The sequence below is a fragment of the Leucoraja erinacea genome, chromosome 5, assembly GCF_028641065.1.
Source record: "Leucoraja erinacea ecotype New England chromosome 5, Leri_hhj_1, whole genome shotgun sequence".
Taxonomy (NCBI): Eukaryota; Metazoa; Chordata; class Chondrichthyes; order Rajiformes; family Rajidae; genus Leucoraja; species Leucoraja erinaceus.
Genome location: NC_073381.1, coordinates 32,551,209 through 32,572,525, shown reverse-complemented (window position 1 = coordinate 32,572,525; position 21,317 = coordinate 32,551,209). Strand labels below are relative to the sequence as shown.

General features: G+C 45.7%; 2 protein-coding genes across 2 annotated transcripts in view; one reads left to right on the top strand and one right to left on the bottom strand.

Annotated features, from left to right (window-relative positions):
* Positions 1-21,317, top strand: part of nbas (NBAS subunit of NRZ tethering complex) — a 253,972-nt gene that overhangs the window by 123,374 nt on the left and 109,281 nt on the right. The window contains exons 35-38 of the mRNA XM_055635330.1: positions 1,946-2,026; positions 4,056-4,223; positions 4,303-4,416; positions 18,162-18,285. Of these exons, the coding sequence (XP_055491305.1) occupies positions 1,946-2,026; positions 4,056-4,223; positions 4,303-4,416; positions 18,162-18,285 (487 nt within the window). The remainder of the gene's footprint in view (positions 1-1,945; positions 2,027-4,055; positions 4,224-4,302; positions 4,417-18,161; positions 18,286-21,317) is intronic.
* Positions 9,046-12,067, bottom strand: LOC129697104 (uncharacterized). The gene is made up of 2 exons (XM_055635332.1): positions 11,552-12,067; positions 9,046-10,592 (listed from the first exon to the last, which is right to left on the bottom strand). The coding sequence occupies exons 1-2, from the start codon at positions 11,771-11,773 to the stop codon at positions 9,135-9,137; spliced, it is 1,680 nt and encodes a 559-aa protein (XP_055491307.1). The 5' UTR covers positions 11,774-12,067; the 3' UTR covers positions 9,046-9,134.

Below are 21,317 nucleotides of genomic sequence, written 5' to 3'. Positions count from 1 at the left end.
TGAGGAAGGAGAGAAAGTAGTGATGGAAGTAGAGAAAGAAGGAGAGGAAGAAGGGAGGGAAGGAAGGAGAGAAGGGAAAAGAGAGAAGGAGGGGGGAAGGGAGGGGGGGAAGGGAAGGAGGGAGGGAAGGGAAAGAGAGGGGGGGGCGGGCGGGGGGGGCGGGTGCCGGGGTCCGGGCGGACGGGTGTGAGCTGAGGCCGAGGTTTGTAAACGTTGCTCCAACCCCCGGCCCGGCCATCCCTGTATTGTTCACTGTGTCTCCCCGGGGAGAGAGAGGGGTGGAGCCGGGATTGTGTGCGTGAAGCACGGCGACTGGAGGGGCGGGAGCGCTGCCCCGGGACCGTGAGGGACGACCCACCTCTCCCTTCTCCATCCCCCTCACACCCCCTCCCCGTCTACCCCTTTCTTCCCCTCAAAATGCAGCGGGTCGGGCGGCATTTCTGGACACAAGAAATAGGTGACATTTCGAGTCGAGACCCGTCTTCAGACTGAGTCAGGGGAAAGAAGAACTCAAATCATCCATCCCCTTCCCTCCGTCACGGACACGGAGCGATCGCCGGCACCCCCTTTCTTTTGGTAACCATTGGGTTTTTTTCCCTTTCCCCTTCAGAAGAATCCTTCAGGTTTTCAGGAAATCCTTCGGGTTTTTTTTTAATTTCCCCCTTACCATTTCCGTACTTTTTCGATAGCTGCCATGACCCGTTTGATGTCATCCTTCGCCCTGCTTCTCAAAGCTAACCCTGGTCTCAGCCCGCACCGATCTGCCGGACATGCTATGTGTGTTTGTTTGGCGGAGACTGAGGGGAGAAGCGCCGGCCCCAAGAGTGAGCGAATGTGCGAACAGACGGACGAAAGCAGCGTTGATTCAATTATGCCACCCGCAGCGTTGCGGGGGAACAGTTGTTGGAGCTCTCGGATCTTTCGATTACTCTAGCGCGGGGCCCCATTAGGCGCAGGGCCCAATTGGGAGCTTAAGGCCGGCCCTGCTGGCACCATTCCCCAACCCTTTCTCTGCTGCATCAGTGACTGCACTGGCACAGCCTCTTCTACCTGTGCAGAGCTCATTGATTTCTTTAACTTTCCAATAACATCCACTCTACCCTCAAATCCACTTGAACTATCTCTGACGCCTCACTTCACTTACTCTGTTTCCACCACAGGGGACAGATTACTGATGGCTGCTACATGTTTCCCATGTGTGCACCTATTTCTCCCACTAGCTCCCCCCCCCCCCCCCCCCCCCCCCCCCCCCCCCCACTCTTGTCCCCTTACACCTATACCTCTCCTTTAGTTTAGTGTAGTCTATTGTCCTGTGTACTGAGTTACAGTGTAAAGCTTTTTATCGTTTGCGACAAGTCAGCAGGAGGACTATACAACAAAGAATACTCCTTCCAATTTTATATTTCATTTTTCTTCTCGACTTCCAAAGCCCTTTTTTACCTCTTGCCTTTGTTCATCCATCTACCACCTGTATCCACTTATCACTTGCCAGACTTTTTCCCTCGCCCACCTCATTCCCAGCTTTCGCTCCATACAACAATCAGTCTGGAGAAGGGTCTCAACGGGCCAATGCATTACCTCCACAGATGTTGCCTGACCCGATGAGTTACTCCACCACTGAGTGCTTTGCTTTATATTTTGAGCTAAGCTTTGTCCTAATGTTGAATCCCGCATTCTCAGACTGATGATTGTTTGCTTCATTTATTCAGCTGTTAGTAACAATTAACTTATTCCATCTATGAAATATTTTTCCATGACGCGCCTCTCTGCAGGAAATTGTCATTGCAGCAACAACATTTTCTTAGTATTCATTGAAATTTGACATTTTATGTGGGAAAATACTTTGTACCTTTGTGCATGTGCATAATCGTTTTTTGGAAACAATCTAAGATGACATTGATTGATGTTAAATTATTGCTTTATACTTTGCTCATTTTTATTGCAGATTTTGTATCAAGCTGTGAATTATCAGATTCAACCATCAGAGAGCCATGAGTCTACAAATTCTACAGGCCATGATCAGCAGGTCAGAAATTGACATCAGTTAAAACAGCATGACTGTCAGCACCTTTCTGAAATTGAATGTCATCTTTTTATTTCATGCATGAAAGTGACTATTAGTGTCTCACAATCTTAAACAAATTGAATAGTGAAATACAGTATTTTTTCATTATATTGCTTGAATAATTAGATTTTCAATCAGTTGTCTTGACGTACTTGAGTTTCATGTAATATTAAGATGTGTAAATATGATTATTGCACGCTTTTCCTATCTGTTAAAAATGAAAATGGATTTCAGCTAATGGAATCAGAACAGGAAGTTTGCAAAATCCTATTATAGATGGATAAAGTAAAACATAAGATAAGATGGGTGTCTTGTAATTATTAGGAGGATTCGGAAATTTGTGGTACGGTTATTATAACGGTAATAGTAAGTAAGTTTATTGGCCAAGTATTCACATACCAGGAATTTGCCTTGATGCTCTCCCCACAAGTAACAGCATGACATACAGTGACAGTTACGAATGACTCAGAAAACACTAAACATTAATAATAATAAAACAGTAATGATAAAACACCATTGATCAAGCATGTGAACAAACAAAATACCAGATCAAAAGAAGGCTACAGATTTTTGGCTGTTGAGTAGAGCAACTACTCGTGGACAAAAACTGTTTTTACGTCTAGCTGTGGCAGCTTTGACAATCTGTAGTCGCCTTCCAGAGGGAAGTGATTCAAAGAGTTTGTTGCCAGGGTGAGAGGGGTCAGAGATGATCTTGCCCGCTCGCTTCCTGGCCCGTGCAGTGTACAGTGCATCAATGGAAGGAAGGTTGCAGCCAATAACCTTCACTGCTGATTGGACGATTCGCTGCAGCCTCCAGGTGTCGTGCTTGGTGGCTGAATCAAACCAGACCATGATGGAGAAGGTGAGAACAGACTCTACGATGGCCGTGTAGAATTGGACCATCATTGCCTGTGGCAGATTGTGCTTCCTCAGCTGCCGTTGGAAGTACATCCTATGTAGTGCCTTTTTGACTGTGGAGTCGATGGTAGCCCCCCATTTAAGGTCCTTGGAGATTATGGTTCCCAGGAACTTAAAAGACTCCACAGATGTGACTGTGGTGTTGTTGATGGTGAGTGGGGTGAGGGGAGGGGGAGCTCTCCTAAAGTCTACAATCAATTCCACTGTCTTAAGAGCATTGAGCTCTAGGTTGCTGCTACGGCACCAGGACGCCAGCTGTGACACTTCCTGTCTGTAGGCAGATTCCTCCCCATCCTGGATCAGTCCAATCAGGGTTGTGTCGTCCGCAAACTTGAGAAACTTGACAGAGGTGTCTGTGAAGGTGGAGTCGTTGGTGTAGAGAGACTAGAGGAAAGGAGAGAGTACGCAGCCGCAGCCTTTGCTGAGCGTTTGCAGGTCCGAGATGTGCTTTCGCAGCCTCACATGCTGCTTCCTGTCTGTCAGGAAGTTGGTGATCCACTGACAGAGGGGTTCAGGCACAGTCAACTCGGAAAGTTTGGAGTGTAGTAGCTCTGGCACAATGGTGTTGAATGCAGAGCTAAAATCAACAAGCAGGATCCTCACATAGGATGAAGTGCAGGCCCAGGTTAACTGCATCATCCACAGATTGATTGGCCCGATATGCAAACTGCAGAGGGTGCAGCAGGGAGTTTGTGATATTTTTCTTGGCCAAGCCTTTCAAGTGTGTTCATGACAACAGAGGTCAGTTTGACAGGCCTGTAGTCATTAAGTCAAGTAATCCTTGCCTTTTTGGGTACAGGGACAATTCTGGAGACTTTGAAGCAGGCAGGGGCAGTACATGTTTTCAGGGACTGGTTAAAAATGTCTGTATAGACTGGTGCCAGCTGTTTGGCACAGAGCTTAAGAATAGAGGGGGAAACATTGTCAGGACCTGGAGATTTCCAGCTCTTTTGTCAAGCGTCATTAACACCAATTCACCTTAAATTAAATCTAGTAAGGCAGTTAATGTTTTTAATAATAGCTTGAATAGGACCTTTATCTACTCGTTTGTTTATTGATTTTACATTTTTAGAGTGAAACAAAAGCTACAAATAATTCATCGACTGATCTACTACAACGAACAACTGCTAAAACAATGGAAGTTCTCAGTAACACTTCCATGACAACAAAGGCAGTACTACATGCTGTCAGTGACACACAGTGGTGGAAGAAGTCCCTCAGTTACCTCCGACCTTTACATGTAAGTTTTTTTTAATTCATGCCATCAAGAAGTTCATGAGATATTCTAAGACAGCTTTTTTAACATGTTTTTTCTTTAGGACATGCCAACAAAGACAACATTGCAGAATGAGACTGGTTTAAATGGAGATCTGGAAAAGCAAGGCTGCCATCCTTTCTACGACATCCTAATTGATGATCTCTTCATTGATAAAGTAAGTTGATGGGGAGAGTTAAGATTTGCGCTAGAAACTTTGGAAAGAATCATTTGAAACAGTGGCCCATCAGTGCGAGAGGGAATTACTCTCTTTGAGGTAGATATGTGAAAGCATAATGGAATTACTTCTGTTGTGATTTATTTCCTCTGCTGAACTGCCAAATCATGTATTTATTGAAATAATGTGTAGGATATGATGATTTTGCTGTCTGAAACAATTGATGGTGTTGTTTCATGGGAAGGTACAGCAAGAGCCACCTCCCTGGCCCTGCAATCATTGCTGGAACATCAGTAGCGAAAGTAAACTTGAGTAGACTCCCATTTATTGACCATAGCTCTGTCTTCAATACCATGATTCCAATCAAATTCCTCTTCAAGTTTCTGGATTGAGGACTGTAATCCATCTAGAACAGGATCCATGACTTCCTGATCGATAGACTGTAATGAATGACAAGAGGTAACATGGCAGCTTCTACGATAATTCTCACCACCTTTCCCCAGCAGGATACATTGTCATCCCTTGCTATACTCGGTATACTCCCTGTACACTTACTACAGTGCAGCCACATTCTGATGCAACCCTATTGACATGTTTGTAGATGATGCCACTGTAGAGGGCTGGATTTCAAGCAGTGAAAAGACAAGAGTACATGAAGGAGAGAGCACTTAATGACGTGTCAATCTGATGATTTCCCCATCAATGTCTGCAAAGAAGCTGGTCAGCAGCTTCAGGAAGCAGGGCAGGGTATGTTCCCCAGTCTGAATCAGTGGTGCTAAAGTAGAGATGATGGAGAGCTTCACGTTCCTGGATGAAAATATCACCAACAATTTGTCCTGGTCCAACCAAGAGAGCATACCAACCCTCAGATGGCTATGGAAATGGAAATCTGGCATGTCCGTGATGACTTACAGGTGCAATATTGAACACATGCTATCCAGATGCATCACAGCTTGCTTTGGCAACTACTCTCCCTCTTCCATGAGAAAGCAGCCAACATAATCAAAGACAATTCACGCCCTGGTCATTTTTCTCCTCCCCTTTCCTATCAAGCAAAGCTTGAAAGCAGATTCAAGAATAGCTTCTTCCCCACTGTTATCAGACTGTAGTACACTAGGGATGAATTCTGATCTCCAATTTTCCCCATTGCATCCCTTGCACTTTTATTAAGCTGTATTTTTTCTGTAGATGTAACACTGTTGTTTATTTTTCTCTTCGCATTAGCTGATGTACTCGTGCATGGTATGATTTGCCTGGATAATATGCAAAACAGGTTTCCACAGTATCTCAATAAAAATGATAATATTATAATACATTAATTACAATTGCATTTTCTTGTTTTGGCTATTCAGTACAATAACCTATTTGAAAGCAGCAAACTGTTCTGTGGTGTTGTATTTATTGGGCCATATGTAATGTCCTGCTGTGGAAGTTAATTACTTTTCAGTTACCATTGTTGATTGAGTTTGTATATAACACCTTTTGCTTTTATTTGATGTTGTCATTGTTCAGCCTTACATAGAAACATAGAAAATAGGTGCAGGAGTAGGCCATTCGGCCCTTCGAGCCTGCACTGCCATTCAATATAATCATGGCTGATCATCCAACTCGGTATCCTGTACCTGCCTTCTCTCCATACCCCCTGATCCCTTTAGCCACAAGGGCCACATCTAACTCACATCTTAAATATAGCCAATGAACTGGCCTCAACTACCTTCTGTGGCAGAGAATTCCAGAAATTCATCACTCTCTGTGTGAAAAATGTTTTTCTCATCTCGGTCCTAAAAGATTTTACCCTTATCCTTAAACTGTGACCCCTTGTTCTGGACTTCTCCAACATCGGGAACAATCTTCCTGCATCTATTGTATTGTATTGTATTGTATTCAAATTTATTGTCATTGTCCCAATTTGGGACAACGAAATGAATTTCCCTTACAGGCAGTATCATAAAAAAATCACAAAGAAATAATAAAAATAAATAATAAATAAATAATAAAACATATTAAAAATAAAATTGAAATTGAATTAAAATGTAAAAAAAGCACAAATACAGAAGTCCACGACACAACATAACATAAATGGCACCAAGGTGAGGATGGCACCATAGTCCAGCCAGCCTCCCCTCCGTGTTCATCCGTGGACGGGGCCTTCCGAGCACCCGCAGTCGCCGCCCCGGGTGGCCCGATGTTCAGGCCCTCACGCCGGGCTGGTGGAACGCCGACGCCGAACCCCGACGGTGAGCATCCTCCTCCTCAGCGGCCCGGACCTTCTGATCAGCCGCCTCCCGCTGCCGGAGTCTGCAGCTCCTGAGTCCACAGGCCGAGCCGGGCAGAGTCGCAGGACCCCGCGTTGTAGTCAGCGCCGCCCGCGTTGGGAGCTCCGCAAACCGCAGCTCCATGATGTTGGTGCAGCAGGTCCAGCACTCCGGGCTCCAGACGGCGACCCCCGGTAAGGCATCGCCAGCCCCGCGATGTTTCAACGCTGTCCCGCTGCTGCTGGAGCTCCGGTCAATCCCGGCAGGAAAGGCCGCGCCAATCCAGGTAGGTAGGCCGCTGGGGTGGGGGGGGGGGGTGGGGGGGGTGGGGGGGGGGGGGGGGGGGGGGGGGGGTGGGGGGGGGGGCGAGGACGCGACTCGAATAATAGTCTCGTCCTCACCAGGAAGCGGCTGAAGTACGGTATCCCCCGCACCGTGCCCTCTTCCCCCACATAAAAACACCAAAGAAACACAAAAAAATACACGTCATACTAGTTTCATTGTTGTCCTGTTGAGTTTCACTATATGTTGCGTTATCACCTCTTCCACAGCCAACAATGGACCCCATTGTGGGCTCCATTGTTCCTTAATTGTTCTGTTTTGCATATCTTTCATTCATTTGTTCTACAGTGCCCTCCATAATGTTTGGAACAAAGACCCATCATTTATTTATTTGCCTCTGTGTGAACTGTGAAGAGGATGTAGGAGGTTGCAGGGTGACCTGGACAGGTTCAGTGAGTGGGCAAATGCGTGGCAGATGCAGTATAATTATAAATAAATGCGAGTTTATCCACTTTGGTGGCAAAAACAAGGGGGCAGATTATTATCTCAATCGGTATTCACCAAGGAGAAGGATATTGAATTATGTGAGGTAAGGGAAACTAGTAGAGTAGCTATGGATACTATGAGTTTCAAAGTAAAAGAAGTACTGACACTTTTGAAAAATATAAAAGTGGATAAGTCTCCAGTTCCTGACAGGATATTCCCAAGGACATTGAGGGAAGTTAGTGTAGAAATAGCCGGGGCTATGACAGAAATATTTCAAATGTCATTAGAAACGGGAAAAGTCCCCGAGGATTGGCGTACTGCGCATGTTGTTCCATTGTTTAAAAAGGGTTCTAAGAGTAAACCTAGCAATTATAGACCTGTTAGTTTGACTTCAGTGGTGGGCTAATTAATGGAAAAGATACATAGAGATTATATATATAAGCATCTGGATAAACAGGGTCTGATTAGGAAAAGTCAACATGGATTTGTGCCTGGAAGGTCATGTTTGACTAATCTTCTTGAATCTTTTGAAGAGGTTACAAGGGAAATTGACGAGGGTAAAGCAGTGGCTGTTGTCTATATGGACTTTAGTAAGGCCTTTGACAAGGTTCCTCATGGATGGTTGGTTAAGAAGGTTCAACTGTTGGGTATAAATGCAGGAGTAGCAAGATGGATTCAACAGTGGCTGAATGGGAGACGCCAGAGGGTAATGGTGGATGGCTGTTTGTCGGGTTGGAGGCAGGTGACTAGTGGGGTGCCTCAGGGATCTGTGTTGGGTCCTTTGTTGTTTGTCATGTACATCAATGATCTGGATGAAGGGGTGGTAAATTGGATTAGTAAGTATGCAGATGATACCAAGATAGGGGGTGTTGTGGATAATGAAGAGGCTTTCCAAAGTGTACAGAGTGATTTAGGCCATTTGAAAGAATGGGCTGAAAGATGGCAGATGGAGTTTAATGCTGATAAATGTGAGGTGCTACACCTTGGCAGGACAAATCAAAATAGGACGTACATGGTAAATGGTAGGGAATTGAAGAATGCAGTTGAACAGAGGGATCTGGGAATAACCGTGCATAGTTCCTTGAAGGTGGAATCTCATATAGATAGGGTGGTAAAGAAAGCTTTTGGTATGCTAGCCTTTATAAATCAGCATTGAGTATAGAAGCTGGGATGTAATGTTAAAATTGTACAAGGCATTGGTGAGACCAAATCTGGAGTATGGTGTACAATTTTGGTCGCCCAATTATAGGAAGGATGGCAACAAAATAGAAAGAATACAGAGGAGATTTACTAGAATGTTGCCTGGGTTTCAACAACAAACTTACAGAGAAAGGTTGAATAAGTTAGGTCTTTATTCTCTGCAGCGCAGAAGGTTAAGGGGGGACTTGATGGATGTAAAATGACTTACTGCACACACAAGTCTTTTACTGTAACTGTTTATTTAAGTAACTAGTTGGCACTGTGCTGTAGCTGTCCGTGGTCATCACTGGAGCTAGAGAGCGAGCTAGAGGTGGGGACACTACAATTATACTGGAGACAATGGGGAGTGGTTAGTAATACGGGAGGTCACTATGGTTAAAGGAACATGCACTGATCTACATCCTTCCTCTTAGAAACAAAAGCATGGCAGGTACTATACAGAGTGACCACGGCTCATACGCTACGAACACCACCCGCACCGGCAATAGTACAACACTATGCGAGTTCCCCGTAGCGGACAGGCGGCCTGACCAGCCGGCCAGAGCGGGTGCGTAAACCGCCCTCCTCCTCATCGTCGGGAACAGAAGGGACAGCAGCCGGGGGATGGGCAGGAGAGGCGGGCGGAGGAGAACGCGGGGCTGCGGGCGGAGAAAGAGGCTTGGCAGGCGAGGTAGGTTTTGCGGGCGATGCCGGCTTGACAGGCGAGGCAGGGGAACGGGCGGACAGTTGTGAAGGTAGGGTGCGTGGCATGCGAGGTGTTGTCGGGGCGTGAGGGGCAACGGGAGGTCGAGAAGAAATGGGGGGGTGAGAAGGATCCGCGGGAGGCGGAGCGGGCTCATTCACAAGGAGCAGGTGCTGGCGGGAGCGACGGTATATGGCCCCCTCGTAGTCGACGAAGTAGGAGCGCGGAGAACCGGCGTCGCCGACTACGACGGCCAGGCGGTAGTGGCCAGTGGGGGACTGCATTCGGACAACCTGCCCCGGGAACAGACGTGGAAGGAGCCGGGCGGATTTGTCGAAGGAGCGCTTCTGGGTCACCTGTTTCTTGACAATGCGCTCAGTGACAGTGGCAGGATTTTGTACTGAGGGCTTGAGGGACTGCTGGGAGACCGGCAGGGGAGGTCTGGTGGTGCGAGACATAAGGCGCTGGGCAGGGGAACCGAGCGCGGGGTCGCGGGAAATGTTGCGGAGGTTAAGCAGGGCAAGGTGGAAATCAGCACGGAACAGGCGGCAGTGTTCCAGCAGCTCCTTGGCGCTACGTACGGCCCGCTCAGCAAGTCCGTTGCTCTGAGGATACTCGGGGCTGCTGGTAATGTGGTGAAAGTTCCAACGGGCAGCAAAGGTTTTAAATTCGTCGCTGGAGAATTGGCTGCCGTTGTCGGACCGGAGGGTCACCGGGGAGCCGAAGGTGGAGAAGTGGCGGCGAAGCTTCCCGATGACAGCGGCAGAGGTGATGGAGGTCAGCTGGTCGACCTCGAACCAGCTGGAATAGGAGTCCACCAGGACCAGGAAGTGCTTTCCGCGCCACTCAAAGAGGTCGGTGGCAACGGCCATCCATGGGAGCTCTGGAGCCGGCGGCTGCAGGAGAGGCTGGCGCTGCTGATGGGGGTGCAGGGTGTTGCAGGCAGCGCAGGCGGAGACCCTGTCACGGATGTCCTGAGCCATGCCTGGCCAGTAGAATTGGCTCTGGGCATGGGATAGAGTAGCTTCCACCCCAGGGTGGCCGCTGTGAGCAGTCTGGAAGTAATGATCCCGCAGTGCGGCAGGCACCACGACTTTGTGACCCTTTACCACCACGCCGGCGTGAAGCACCAGTTCATCGCGAACGAGGAAATAAGGTACAGCGCCAGCAGGCAGTTCGGAGCGACGGTCAGGCCAACCACGGCGGATAACGTCCGTAAGTTGTTGCAGGGCAGGATCATCAGCAGTGTGTTGCACCAGGGACTGCATCTGCTGTGAAGGAACAATGTTGACGTTTAGTACCAGAAGGTCGGAGGATTCGTACGGGTGGCGGACAACGGAAGGCAGCGGAGCACGAGAAAGGGTGTCAGCTACAAACATGTCTTTGCCCTTACGCAGGATGTAGATCAGTGCATGTTCCTTTAACCATAGTGACCTCCCGTATTACTAACCACTCCCCATTGTCTCCAGTATAATTGTAGTGTCCCCACCTCTAGCTCGCTCTCTAAGGAGGTAGATCAGTGCATGTTCCTTTAACCATAGTGACCTCCCGTATTACTAACCACTCCCCATTGTCTCTAGTATAATTGTAGTGTCCCCACCTCTAGCTCGTACTGAGGAAGCAGAGCGCTATCAGGGAGTGCAATGTTGTTTAGATCGGCGAGGTTGTTTAGACTCCTTCTCGGAGCAGGGACGGGCTTCCCACGGGAACGGCAGGCGGCAGAAAAGTGGCCGAGTTTGCCACAGGAAAGACAGGTCTTGCCCTGTGCGGGGCAAACGTTGGAGGGATGTGCTGTAAAATAACAGTTAGGGCAGCGTCGCGGGACAGTCGAGGTGGCGACCTTTATGGGGAGAGCCGCGGGGTTTCGTCGCGTAGTCAGGCGACCGGCTTGACCGGTGAAGTTAATGTCCTGGGGAGCCTGTCTGGACACGGAACCAACGGCTTCGGACATGCGTGCAGCATACATAGCATCCCGCAGTGTCAGATCGGGTTTCACTAAGAGCTGCTCACGCAGTCTATCGTTGCGGAGACCATTAACCAGGACGTCCCTAATTAATTCGTCAGGGGTGATTGTGTCAAGGCGGCAGCGCTGAGCCAGGTGATGCAAGGCGGCAATATAAGTGCCGACAGGCTCGCCTGGCAGCTGCTGCCTCTGGAAGAATTTGAAGCGTTCGATGATGTTGTTGGTGGGTATATCACAGAGGGCAGCGAACTTAGCGAGGAGACATACCGGGTCGTTGCGGTCCTCTCCGGCGGCGAAATGGAACGATGCATACTGATCCATGGCTGCAGGTCCCGCGAGGTTGAGCAATAGGTGAGCCTGTACAGCAGGAGTGGCATCAGGATGGGCAATCGCAATGTAGTGTTCGAAATCGCGCTGGAACACGGTCCAGCGATGGACAATGTCCGTGTCGAACACCAAAGTGTCTGGTCGACGACAGGAGTGGGACATGATAAAACGAACGGAGGGAAGGACTAGGAGAAAGAAATAATGAAATAAAAACCGATAAACAGGAGACGCAGGTCTACCGCTGTGACACCATGTAAAATGACTTACTGCACACACAAGTCTTTTACTGTAACTGTTTATTAAAGTAACTAGTTGGCACTATGCTGTAGCTGTCCGTGGTCATCACTGGAGCTAGAGAGCGAGCTAGAGGTGGGGACACTACAATTATACTGGAGACAATGGGGAGTGGTTAGTAATACGGGAGGTCACTATGGTTAAAGGAACATGCACTGATCTACAATGGAGGTCTTTAAAATGATGAGAGGGATAGACAGAGTTGATGTGGACAAGCTTTTCCCTTTGAGAATAGGGAAGATTCAAACAAGAGGACATGACCAGAATTAAGGGACAGAAGTTTAGGGGTAACATGAGGGGGAACTGATTTACTCAGAGAGTGGTAGTGGTGTGGAATGAGCTTCCAGTGGAAGTGGTGGAGGCAGGTTCGTTGGTATCATTTAAAAATAAATTGGATAGGCATATGGATGAGAAGGGAATGGAGGGTTATGGTATGAGTGCAGGCAGGTGGGACTAAAGGAAAATAATTGTTCGGCACGGACTTGTAGGGCCGAGATGGCCTGTTTCTGTGCTGTAATTGTTATATGGTTATATTGTTAGGTTAGGTAAGGGGGAGGTACAGAGAGACCTGGGTGACCTTGTACATCGGTCACTGAAAGTTGGCGTGCAGGTACAGCAGGCATTGAAGAAAGCTAATGGAATGGTGGCCTTCATAACAAGAGGATTTCAGTATAGAGGTAGAGAGGTTCTTCTGCCGTTGAATAGGGCTCTGGTAAGACCACATCTGGAGTATTGCATACAGTTTTGGTCTCCTGATTTGAGGAAGGACATCCTTGTGATTGAGGCAGTGCAGCGTAGGTTCACGAGATTGATCCCTGGGATGGCGGGATTGTCATATGAGGAATGATTGAAAAGACTAGGCTTGTATTCACTGGAGTTTAGAAGGATGCAGGGGGATCTTATAGAAACATATAAAATTATAAAAGGACTGGACAAGCTAGATGCAGGAAAAATGTTCCTAATGTTGGGCGAATCCAGAACTAGGGGTCACAGTCTTAGAATAAAGGGGAGGCCATTTAAGACTGAGGTGAGAAAAAACCTTTTGCCCAGAGGTTGTGGATTTGTGGAATTCCCTGCCATAGAGGAGTGGAGGCAAAATCACTGGATGGATTTAAGAGAGAGTTAGATAGAGCTCTAGGGGCTAGTGGAATCAAGGGATATGGGGAGAAGACAGGCACGGGTTATTGATTGGGGCCGATCAGCCATGATTACAATGAATGGCGGTGCTGGCTCGATGGGCCAAATGGCCTCCTCCTGCACCCAGACAGGTGTTTGGGGATTTTTCGTTATTACAGAGTATTCTTCTGTCACCAGTTGTCGGGGTCTTCCTTGGCCTAATTTTATATGTTTCTATAAGATCCCCCTGCCTTTGCGATTAGTAAGCTCATCAGTGCTCTCTTCTTAATTATATTCCAAGTAGTTGATTTTAGTAAGCCTACGGTTTGGCTGATGTCTCTAACAGTTTTATTCTTGTTTCCCAGTCTCATAATGGGTTCTGTAATGGCAGTTTACTTTGACTTTCATTGGCACAACGTTGGTCCTCATGTTGATAAACAGCAACAAAAATGTCCAAAAGTGATGGAAAGACTGGAGGAATGACTAGGTGCGGGGATCAAGGGACAAGCGTTCACTTCGCGGCCCTGCTTCCACCAATCTTTCCACCACGAAGCACAAGAAGCAACAAGGCAGACACCATTGTATGCAGACGCCAAGAAGTGTGTTCCAGCTCTGGCTGAACAACTTCTAATCTTGTGGACTCGATAAGAAGAAGAACTAGGTGCTGAGAGCTCTCTTATACCTGCATTAAGGAGGCATTTAAACACCCCTGAGCAATTCCAAACACCTGTGAAGCCATGTGTCCCAAACATTATGGTGCCCTGAAATGGGCGGACCATGTAGAAACGTAGCTGTAATTTCTACATGGTGAAAACAATATGTATAAAAATACCCTTTAATAAAATCTGAGAATGTGCACTTTAACCACGTGATTTCTTTCGATTAAAAATCTCAAATTGTGGCGTACAGAGGCAAATAAATAAATGATGGGTCTTTGTCCCAAACATTATGGAGGGCACTGTTTATATGTCTATATCTCTCGTTTCCCTTTCCCATGACTCAGTCTGAAGAAGGGTCTCAAACCGAAGCATCACCTATTTCTGTTCTCCAGAGATGCTGCCTGTGCCACTGAGTTACTCCAGCTTTTTGTGTGTATCCTCAGTTTAAACCAGCGTCCTTCCTAGGTATTTCTCTTTGACAGATTATAAGTAATTGTGTGTGGTGCAGCACATGTGCATATAGTTGTATATGAGTATGAGTAAATATGAGTAAATGCTCATTGCTGCATGCCGGTGTGAATGGTCGGGTTTGTTTAAGAAATATCCTCAGGGTTTGTATTGCCACTGTTCTCTTCAATTATCTTGGAGAGGGTGCTAATACTCCAATATATCATGTTACTGTAGGGCAGGGAGCACAGTTAATGTTTACAATTGACAGTTAAAATGATTGAGCTCTTTTTTCAGTTCCTGTGTTGAGACAAGATCAAACTTGTTTACAGTGCATCAACTGTGAGATGTTTCGTGTGGGACAACATGTTGTCAGTTTAGATAATGGATGTGCACATTTATTCATGTTATCATCTATCTTGTGGTTTTAACAACATATAACTTTTTTTAATCAAATGGTACTCTGAACTTTGAAAGAGTTGCTACTAAACTGTCTCAGAACAATTCAATATAAGTGCTGCCTATGAATTCTGATATCTCAATACTTGTGAAATGGAATAGACCAGCGTTCCCATCTTTTGTTGAGAAATTCAATGGAGCAGTGAAAGATTTTCCCTGTAAACAAATGTCCATTGACAGTATTTGTAGATTGGCTATTGCATGCTAGCCAATCATAGTGTTTGTTAGTAGTAGCTCCGCCTAGTACGTGCTTTATAATATCCAGAGTTCGCATACGCCAGTCAGTAGATGTAGCAGCTCGGAGCTGTAAAGTACTGCAGATCCTATGCTGTAAGTGATTTAATAAATATGTGTTGTACCTTAATGTGTGTTCGGGTCACATCATTTCATGGTGTCAGACAGCGAGTCTTACCCACTCTGTTTATGTTTATCTGGTTTTATTTTCTTTTGATTAGTTTGTGTCTTTACTATCTCCATTATGGCTAATTCGTGTCGCCGCCCGAGCCCTTTGATCTTTGATTCAGACATTGCTGAATGATGGCGTCTTTTCAAAATTGACTACAGTCATTATGCTCGGATCGTTCACCTGAATGACCCCCCAGAAGTGCATGCATCTGTTATGCTCAATCTTGCGGGACCTGAGGCAATGAATCGTGCTGACAACTTCACTTTTGCTCCTGCTGTTTTGGATGACAACGGCCAGGTCCGTGTGCCGGCAGAAACTATTGACGACCCTGTGGTTTTGCTAAGAAAGTCCAGAGAACTGTGTGATATGCCTTCAAACCATCTTATTGAAAGAACCAAGTTCTATGCTTGTTTACAGCAGGTCGATGAGCCTATTGAACAATTTATCAGTGACCTAAAGCACATGGCTGCACGCTGTTGATTTCGTGATTTAAGGGATGAGTTAGTACGAGATAAGCTGGTAGTTGGAATGCTTGATAACAAGCTGAGAGCTGAGCTTCTCTGAAACACTGAATTGACCCTTGACCAAGCAGAACATGCTTGCCGTATTTCCGAGATAACGTCTCTCCACTCTGACCCAGTGCCTTTCAGTCCCTGCCAGCAACATGCGTTAATCTTACTCTCCTCTCGCAAACCCCCTACCGGGTCTACTGCTCGGTCAGAATTGTAACTATTTTCATGCGAAGGGTTGTCAGTTTTGCATTGCCTACGGAAAAGCCTGCAATTTCTGTAAGAAATTGAACCACTTTGCACAATGCAGTCGTTCACGTGTACCTCCTAATGCTTCAAGTACAAGCCTGCATCTGCTTCAGCAGGAGTTCACTGATACTGACTCCCAAGTGCCTGAGTTGTCGTCCCCCGCTTCGCTCTCAGACAGTGTTGATAACAGTTCTGCCATCCACTCCCTCCTCCCTTCGTCTAACAAGGTGACCCTGAAGTAACTATGTTCGTGAATAACAGGCCTCTTCTTGCCAAGGTGGACACTGGCACAAACGTGAACGTCATATCATTAGGGGAGTTAAAAAACATTTGCCATGCTGAACGTATTGATAAGGCCTCTGCAACGCTTCGGGCTTATGGGGGAGAGGTTCTGCACCCACTCGGAAAAGCTGATTTAAAGTGCACTGTAGATGAACAGACCCGCACTTTACAGTTTTACATTGTTAAAGCTAATTCAGAGACTTTGCTCGGTATTATTGCATACCACGATCTAGGCCTGGTCTACTTTGGACGCACTGTCCACAAACTCTGCCTCACTGATGAGCCCACTCAGAAGCTACTCTCCCAATACAACGACCTGTTTAATGATAAGTTGGCAAGTTTCCTGTCAAATATCGCATTACTGTTGATCCTAACTTCACTCTTGTCGTCTGAGCGCCACATTGTGTCCTACATGTCATGCGTGACAGAATACAGGCTGAACTCAAACGCATGATCTCAATGGGTGTTATTGCTAAGGTAACTGATACGTCAGACTGGGTTTCCACCATGGTCGTTGCAACTAAGAAAAACAATAAGGAGATCCATATCTGCATCAACCCCAGAGATCTTAACACTGCTATCAAGCGCCCGCACTACCCAATGCGAACCACAGAGAATGTCGCTGCACAGATTGGCAACGTAGTAGTATTCTCGGTCCTGGATGCCAAAAGCTCCTTTTGGCAGATTCCACTAGACCCAGACTCGTCCAACCTCACTACGTTCGGTACACCCTTTGGCCGCTTTAAATTTCTAAGAATGCCTTTCGCCATCAACTCCGCCAGCGAAGTCTTCCAGTGCACTATGGAACAATTGTTTGCAGATTACTCATGCGCCATCATTGTTGATGATATTCTCGTCTATGGTCACGATTTGGCTGAACATGACGCTAATCTGAAGAGAGTACTTGACCGTGCCAAAGACATTCATCTTAAGCTCAATCCACTAAAGTGCACGTTTCGAGTTCCTGAAGTCACTTACGTCGGACATGTTTTTATCAGCGACGGTGTCAGACCAGATCCGCTGAAAACCGCAGCTATCAACGAACTGCCGGTTGCTACTGATGTTGTGAGTTTACAACGATTCCTCGGTATGGTTAACTACCTGGGAAAATGTATTCCCTACCTCAGCAACATATCGGCCCCCCTGCGAGAACTGACACACAAGCACGCGGCATGGTCCTGGTACCCGCAGCTTCGATGCTCTCAAGCTGCAGCTGGTTAGCGCACCTACACTTTCCTATTTCGATCTGGAGTTACTGGTAATGCTCACCTGCGATGTGTCCCAGTACGGGTTAGGCGCAGCGTGCCTGCAGGCCACTACGGACGGCGATTTCAAGCCCGTGCCATATGCATTCCGTACGCTAACTGACACTGAACAGTGCTATGCAACACCTCATATTTTCCTGCATTCAATTCAATCAACCATTCCTTAGCCCACCTGGCCAATTGATCAAGATCCTGCTGTAATTTTTCAAAACCAACTTCAGTATCTGCAAAACTACCCACTTTTGTATCATCTGCAAAGTTGCTAATCTTGCCGTATATGTTCTCATCCAAATCATTGATATAGATGACAAACAGTAACGGGCCCAGCACCGAATCCTGTGTCACATCACTAGTCACAGACCTCCAGTCCGAGAAGCAACCTTCTACCATCACCCTCTGCTTCCTTCCATGAAACCAACTTTCTATCTATTCAGCTATATCTCCTTCGATCCCATGTGATCTAGCCTTCCAACCTGGTGATCTAATCAATCAGATCCAACCTGATCTAAGTTGATGCTGTGAGACAGCTACATAACTGTTCGACAATATATTTATATTATAAGATATATTCAAAGAGGACATTTGTACTACTCATATTGTATTTACCAAATGTTATTACATTGAAAGTGTGAATGGAATCACTTAGCACGGTTATATCATCCAGTCATGAAAGTATTCTGTTGTCTCCAACAATTAATTAAAACAATGTAAATAAAAAAATTAAAAGGTCTCCATCTTCAGCAATAAGTATTCTCTGCACTTTGTACCTGCAGTCTTTCTTCTTGGACCATGCAGCAAACTTTGTTGCTTAGTTCTTGATTTATTTTACATATGTTTTTAAATATTCTATTTTTTTTTTAACAGAACGAGGTCAACTATGGGTGTTACCAGTACAATGTTCTGGAGAACTTTGCAGAGGTTTTGCTGAGAGCTGGCAAATTATCTGAAACCAAGAGTGAAGGAGAAAATCTTTTTCCTGCCACAGAAGGTAAAATTATTTTCAAAACCATTCAATGATAAATGTTTTATATCATGTACAATTCTGTAACGAATGCCATGAAATGTACTGAAAGTGCTGAAGGAGATATATTAGTGGCATTTAAAAGACATTTGGATAGGCATATATATGTGCATGGAATGGAGGGACATAGGTTATAAGCGATGGTCTTTGCATCAAGTTTGGCACAGACACAGCAGGCCGAAGGACCAGTTTTTTTGCTGTACTGTTCTATGTAAATTATTCAATGAATAGTGTCTTCCACTAAACCAAATCCTGAAAGGAAAATATTTTACACTAGGTTAGACACAAAATGCTGGAGTAACTCAGCAGGTGAGCCAGCATTTATGGAGAGAAGGAATGGGTGACGTTTCGGGTCGAGACCTTTCTTCAGACTGGGGAGGGGGGGCGGGATAAAGATAGAAAGTGAGCGGAGACAGTAGGACGTAGGAGAAGGGGGAGGGGAAGGAGGGAGAAAGCAAGGGCTTTCTGAAATTAGAGAAGTCAATGTACATATCGCTGGGGTGTAAATTACCCAAGCAAAATATGAGGTGCTGTTCCTCCAATTTGTGCTGGGGGTCTCACTCTGACAATGGAGGAGGCCCAGGACAGAAAGGTCAGATTGGGAATGGGAGGGGGAGTTGAAGTACTGAACAACCGGGAGATCAGGTTGGTTACGACGGACTGAGCGGAGGTGTTCAGCGAAACGATCGCCGAGCCTGTGCTTGGTCTCGCCGATGTAGAGAAGTTGACACCCGGAATAGAGGATGCAGTAGATGAGGTTGGAGGAGGTGCAGGTGAACCTCTGCCTCATCTGGAAAGACTGTTTGGGTCCTTGGATGGAGTCGAGGGGGGAGGTTGCTGGGGAGGGGATGGTTTGGGTGGGAAGGGACGAAGGTGCGTTGAACAATCCCTGTTCCAGGCGTACACTGGCCTTATCCCCTATCTCTACCGCTGCTACATTGATGATTGCATTGAAAGGACATTGAGTAATTTACATAGAACAGTACAGCACAAGAACTGGTCCTTCTGCCCGCAATGTCTGTGCCAAACTTGATTCCAAAACCATCGCTTATCGATCTGTACATCGTTCGTATCCCTCCATTCCATGCACATCCATATGCCTATCCAAATGTATTTTAAATGCAACTAACATATCTCATTCAAACACCACCCCCAGCAGCATGTTCCAGGCACTCACCACCCTCTGTGTAAAAAAAACTTGCCCTGAACATCTCCTTTAAACTTTGCCCCTCTCACATTAAAGCTCTCCCTCTGGTATTTGAATTAAAGTCATTAGAATCTCTAAGAAGAAACTGTGGGGATTGCAACAATTTAAATCATGGTAGATTTGGCAGTAGTTGAGAATATGGTGTGCCTGAAACTTCAATGCCATATTCAATAAATCAACTATCGTAGTACTGAAAAGTGTTGACCTCATAAATTGTGTTTGACATCAGAATCAATTTGTTGCCACATAAATCTGTTGGGAAGAATATTGCAAAAGTGATTAACATCTTTACTACTTCAGATTTGTAATTAGAATTAAAACAATTGTGAACAGTCAAATATTTAAGTTTGATCTTCAATTCTTTTTTAAAAATATATGCTGTTCTAAGTAGCCAAATAAATGTTGATAAATTTTGAAAGTAATTGCTCGGTCAAGCTCTAAATGAGCATTTACTGTTCAGAATTTATTGTTCTTACATAAAAAATATTGTATCTCTGAGAAATGGATTTCACAGTTGGTTTAAAATACCACCAAGTGTTTATAATGACATAGATTTAATTCCATTCAAGGCTGACAAGGTGAGGGAACACACCTGCTGAGTGTACTGTGAAACGATTTGGGGAAATCTAATCCTAGTTCCTCGATTTAATGCATAAAGTTGTCATAATTCAGATTTCTTTATGTTGTGAGAAATGGAAATATAACACGCTGGTGGCGATTGAGTTTTTGAAGTTTGTATTCATTTTTGAGCAGTGTAAAGGTTAGATCCTGCATTTAATCTAGTTTGCACAGAATTTCAAAGAAAAATGCTGGGTTCTGTTCTGCCTCCTTGCATTCTTCCTCTGACCAGAGCCAAAAAAACCCAATTCAAGTTGTTTATCAGTTTATTAATACTGCTTCATTCATTGGCATATCATTGATTTGTTTTAGAACTTGTGCTGGATAATGCTTTATTATGTGTGTAAGAAATACCTTGCCTCTAAAAGCGTGTTCTGAAAATGAATGCTTTAGGATTTTCCTCAAACAGAAATGAGGTGAACAGCCAGCATCATTGGAGAGGGAAAAAATGAACATTTTAGGTTTATCACCTTTTTTTCACCCTGAATGATTAACCTGTTACTGTATCCATATATGCTCGGAGACCTGCTGAATTTCTCAGCATGTTCTGTAATATTTCAGATTTTCAGCATCTGTAGCATGTTCCTTTTGGAGATTGAACAAATTGTTTGAAACCATTACATATCTGGAGCAATGAAAAACTGTACGGTGTAAAACTTGTGCTCCTATTTGCATCACTGATAAAACAAGAATAAAGACACATGATTATGCTAAAGCTCAGTGCTTCTTGGTCCTGACCTAAAACGCAGCCTTTCCACACTCTATAGATGCTGCCTAACCTGCTGTTACTCTAGAGCTTTGTGTGTTCTCTAGAACATTTCTATGTTTCTATGTGTTCTACACCAGTTTCCAGCATTTGCAGTTCCTTAAGTCTACTCTGACTACATCGCCAGTCCAACGGGATGCCACATCTTCCCATCTCCTCCCCTTTCTGCTTACTGCAGAGACCATTCCCTCCGTAACTCCCTGGTCAATTTGTCCCTTCCCACCCAAACCACCCCCTCCCCGGGTACTTTCCCCTGCAACCGCAGGAAATGCAGCACTTGTCCCTATACCTCCCCCCTCGACTCCATCCAAGGACCCATTCAGTCTTTCCAGATGAGGCAGAGGTTCACCTGCACATTTTCCATCTACTGCATCCGCTGTTCTAGGTGTCAACTTCTCTACGTCGGCG

Bases quoted from the DNA above. Each gene is read 5' to 3' on its own strand.
- LOC129697104 (XM_055635332.1), bottom strand. From the start codon at position 11,773: ATGTCCCACTCCTGTCGTCGACCAGACACTTTGGTGTTCGACACGGAC. The intron at 10,593-11,551 runs GTATGTCTCCTC...GTTCCTTCACAG, and splicing joins GAGAGGACCGCAACGACCCG to CAGATGCAGTCCCTGGTGCA.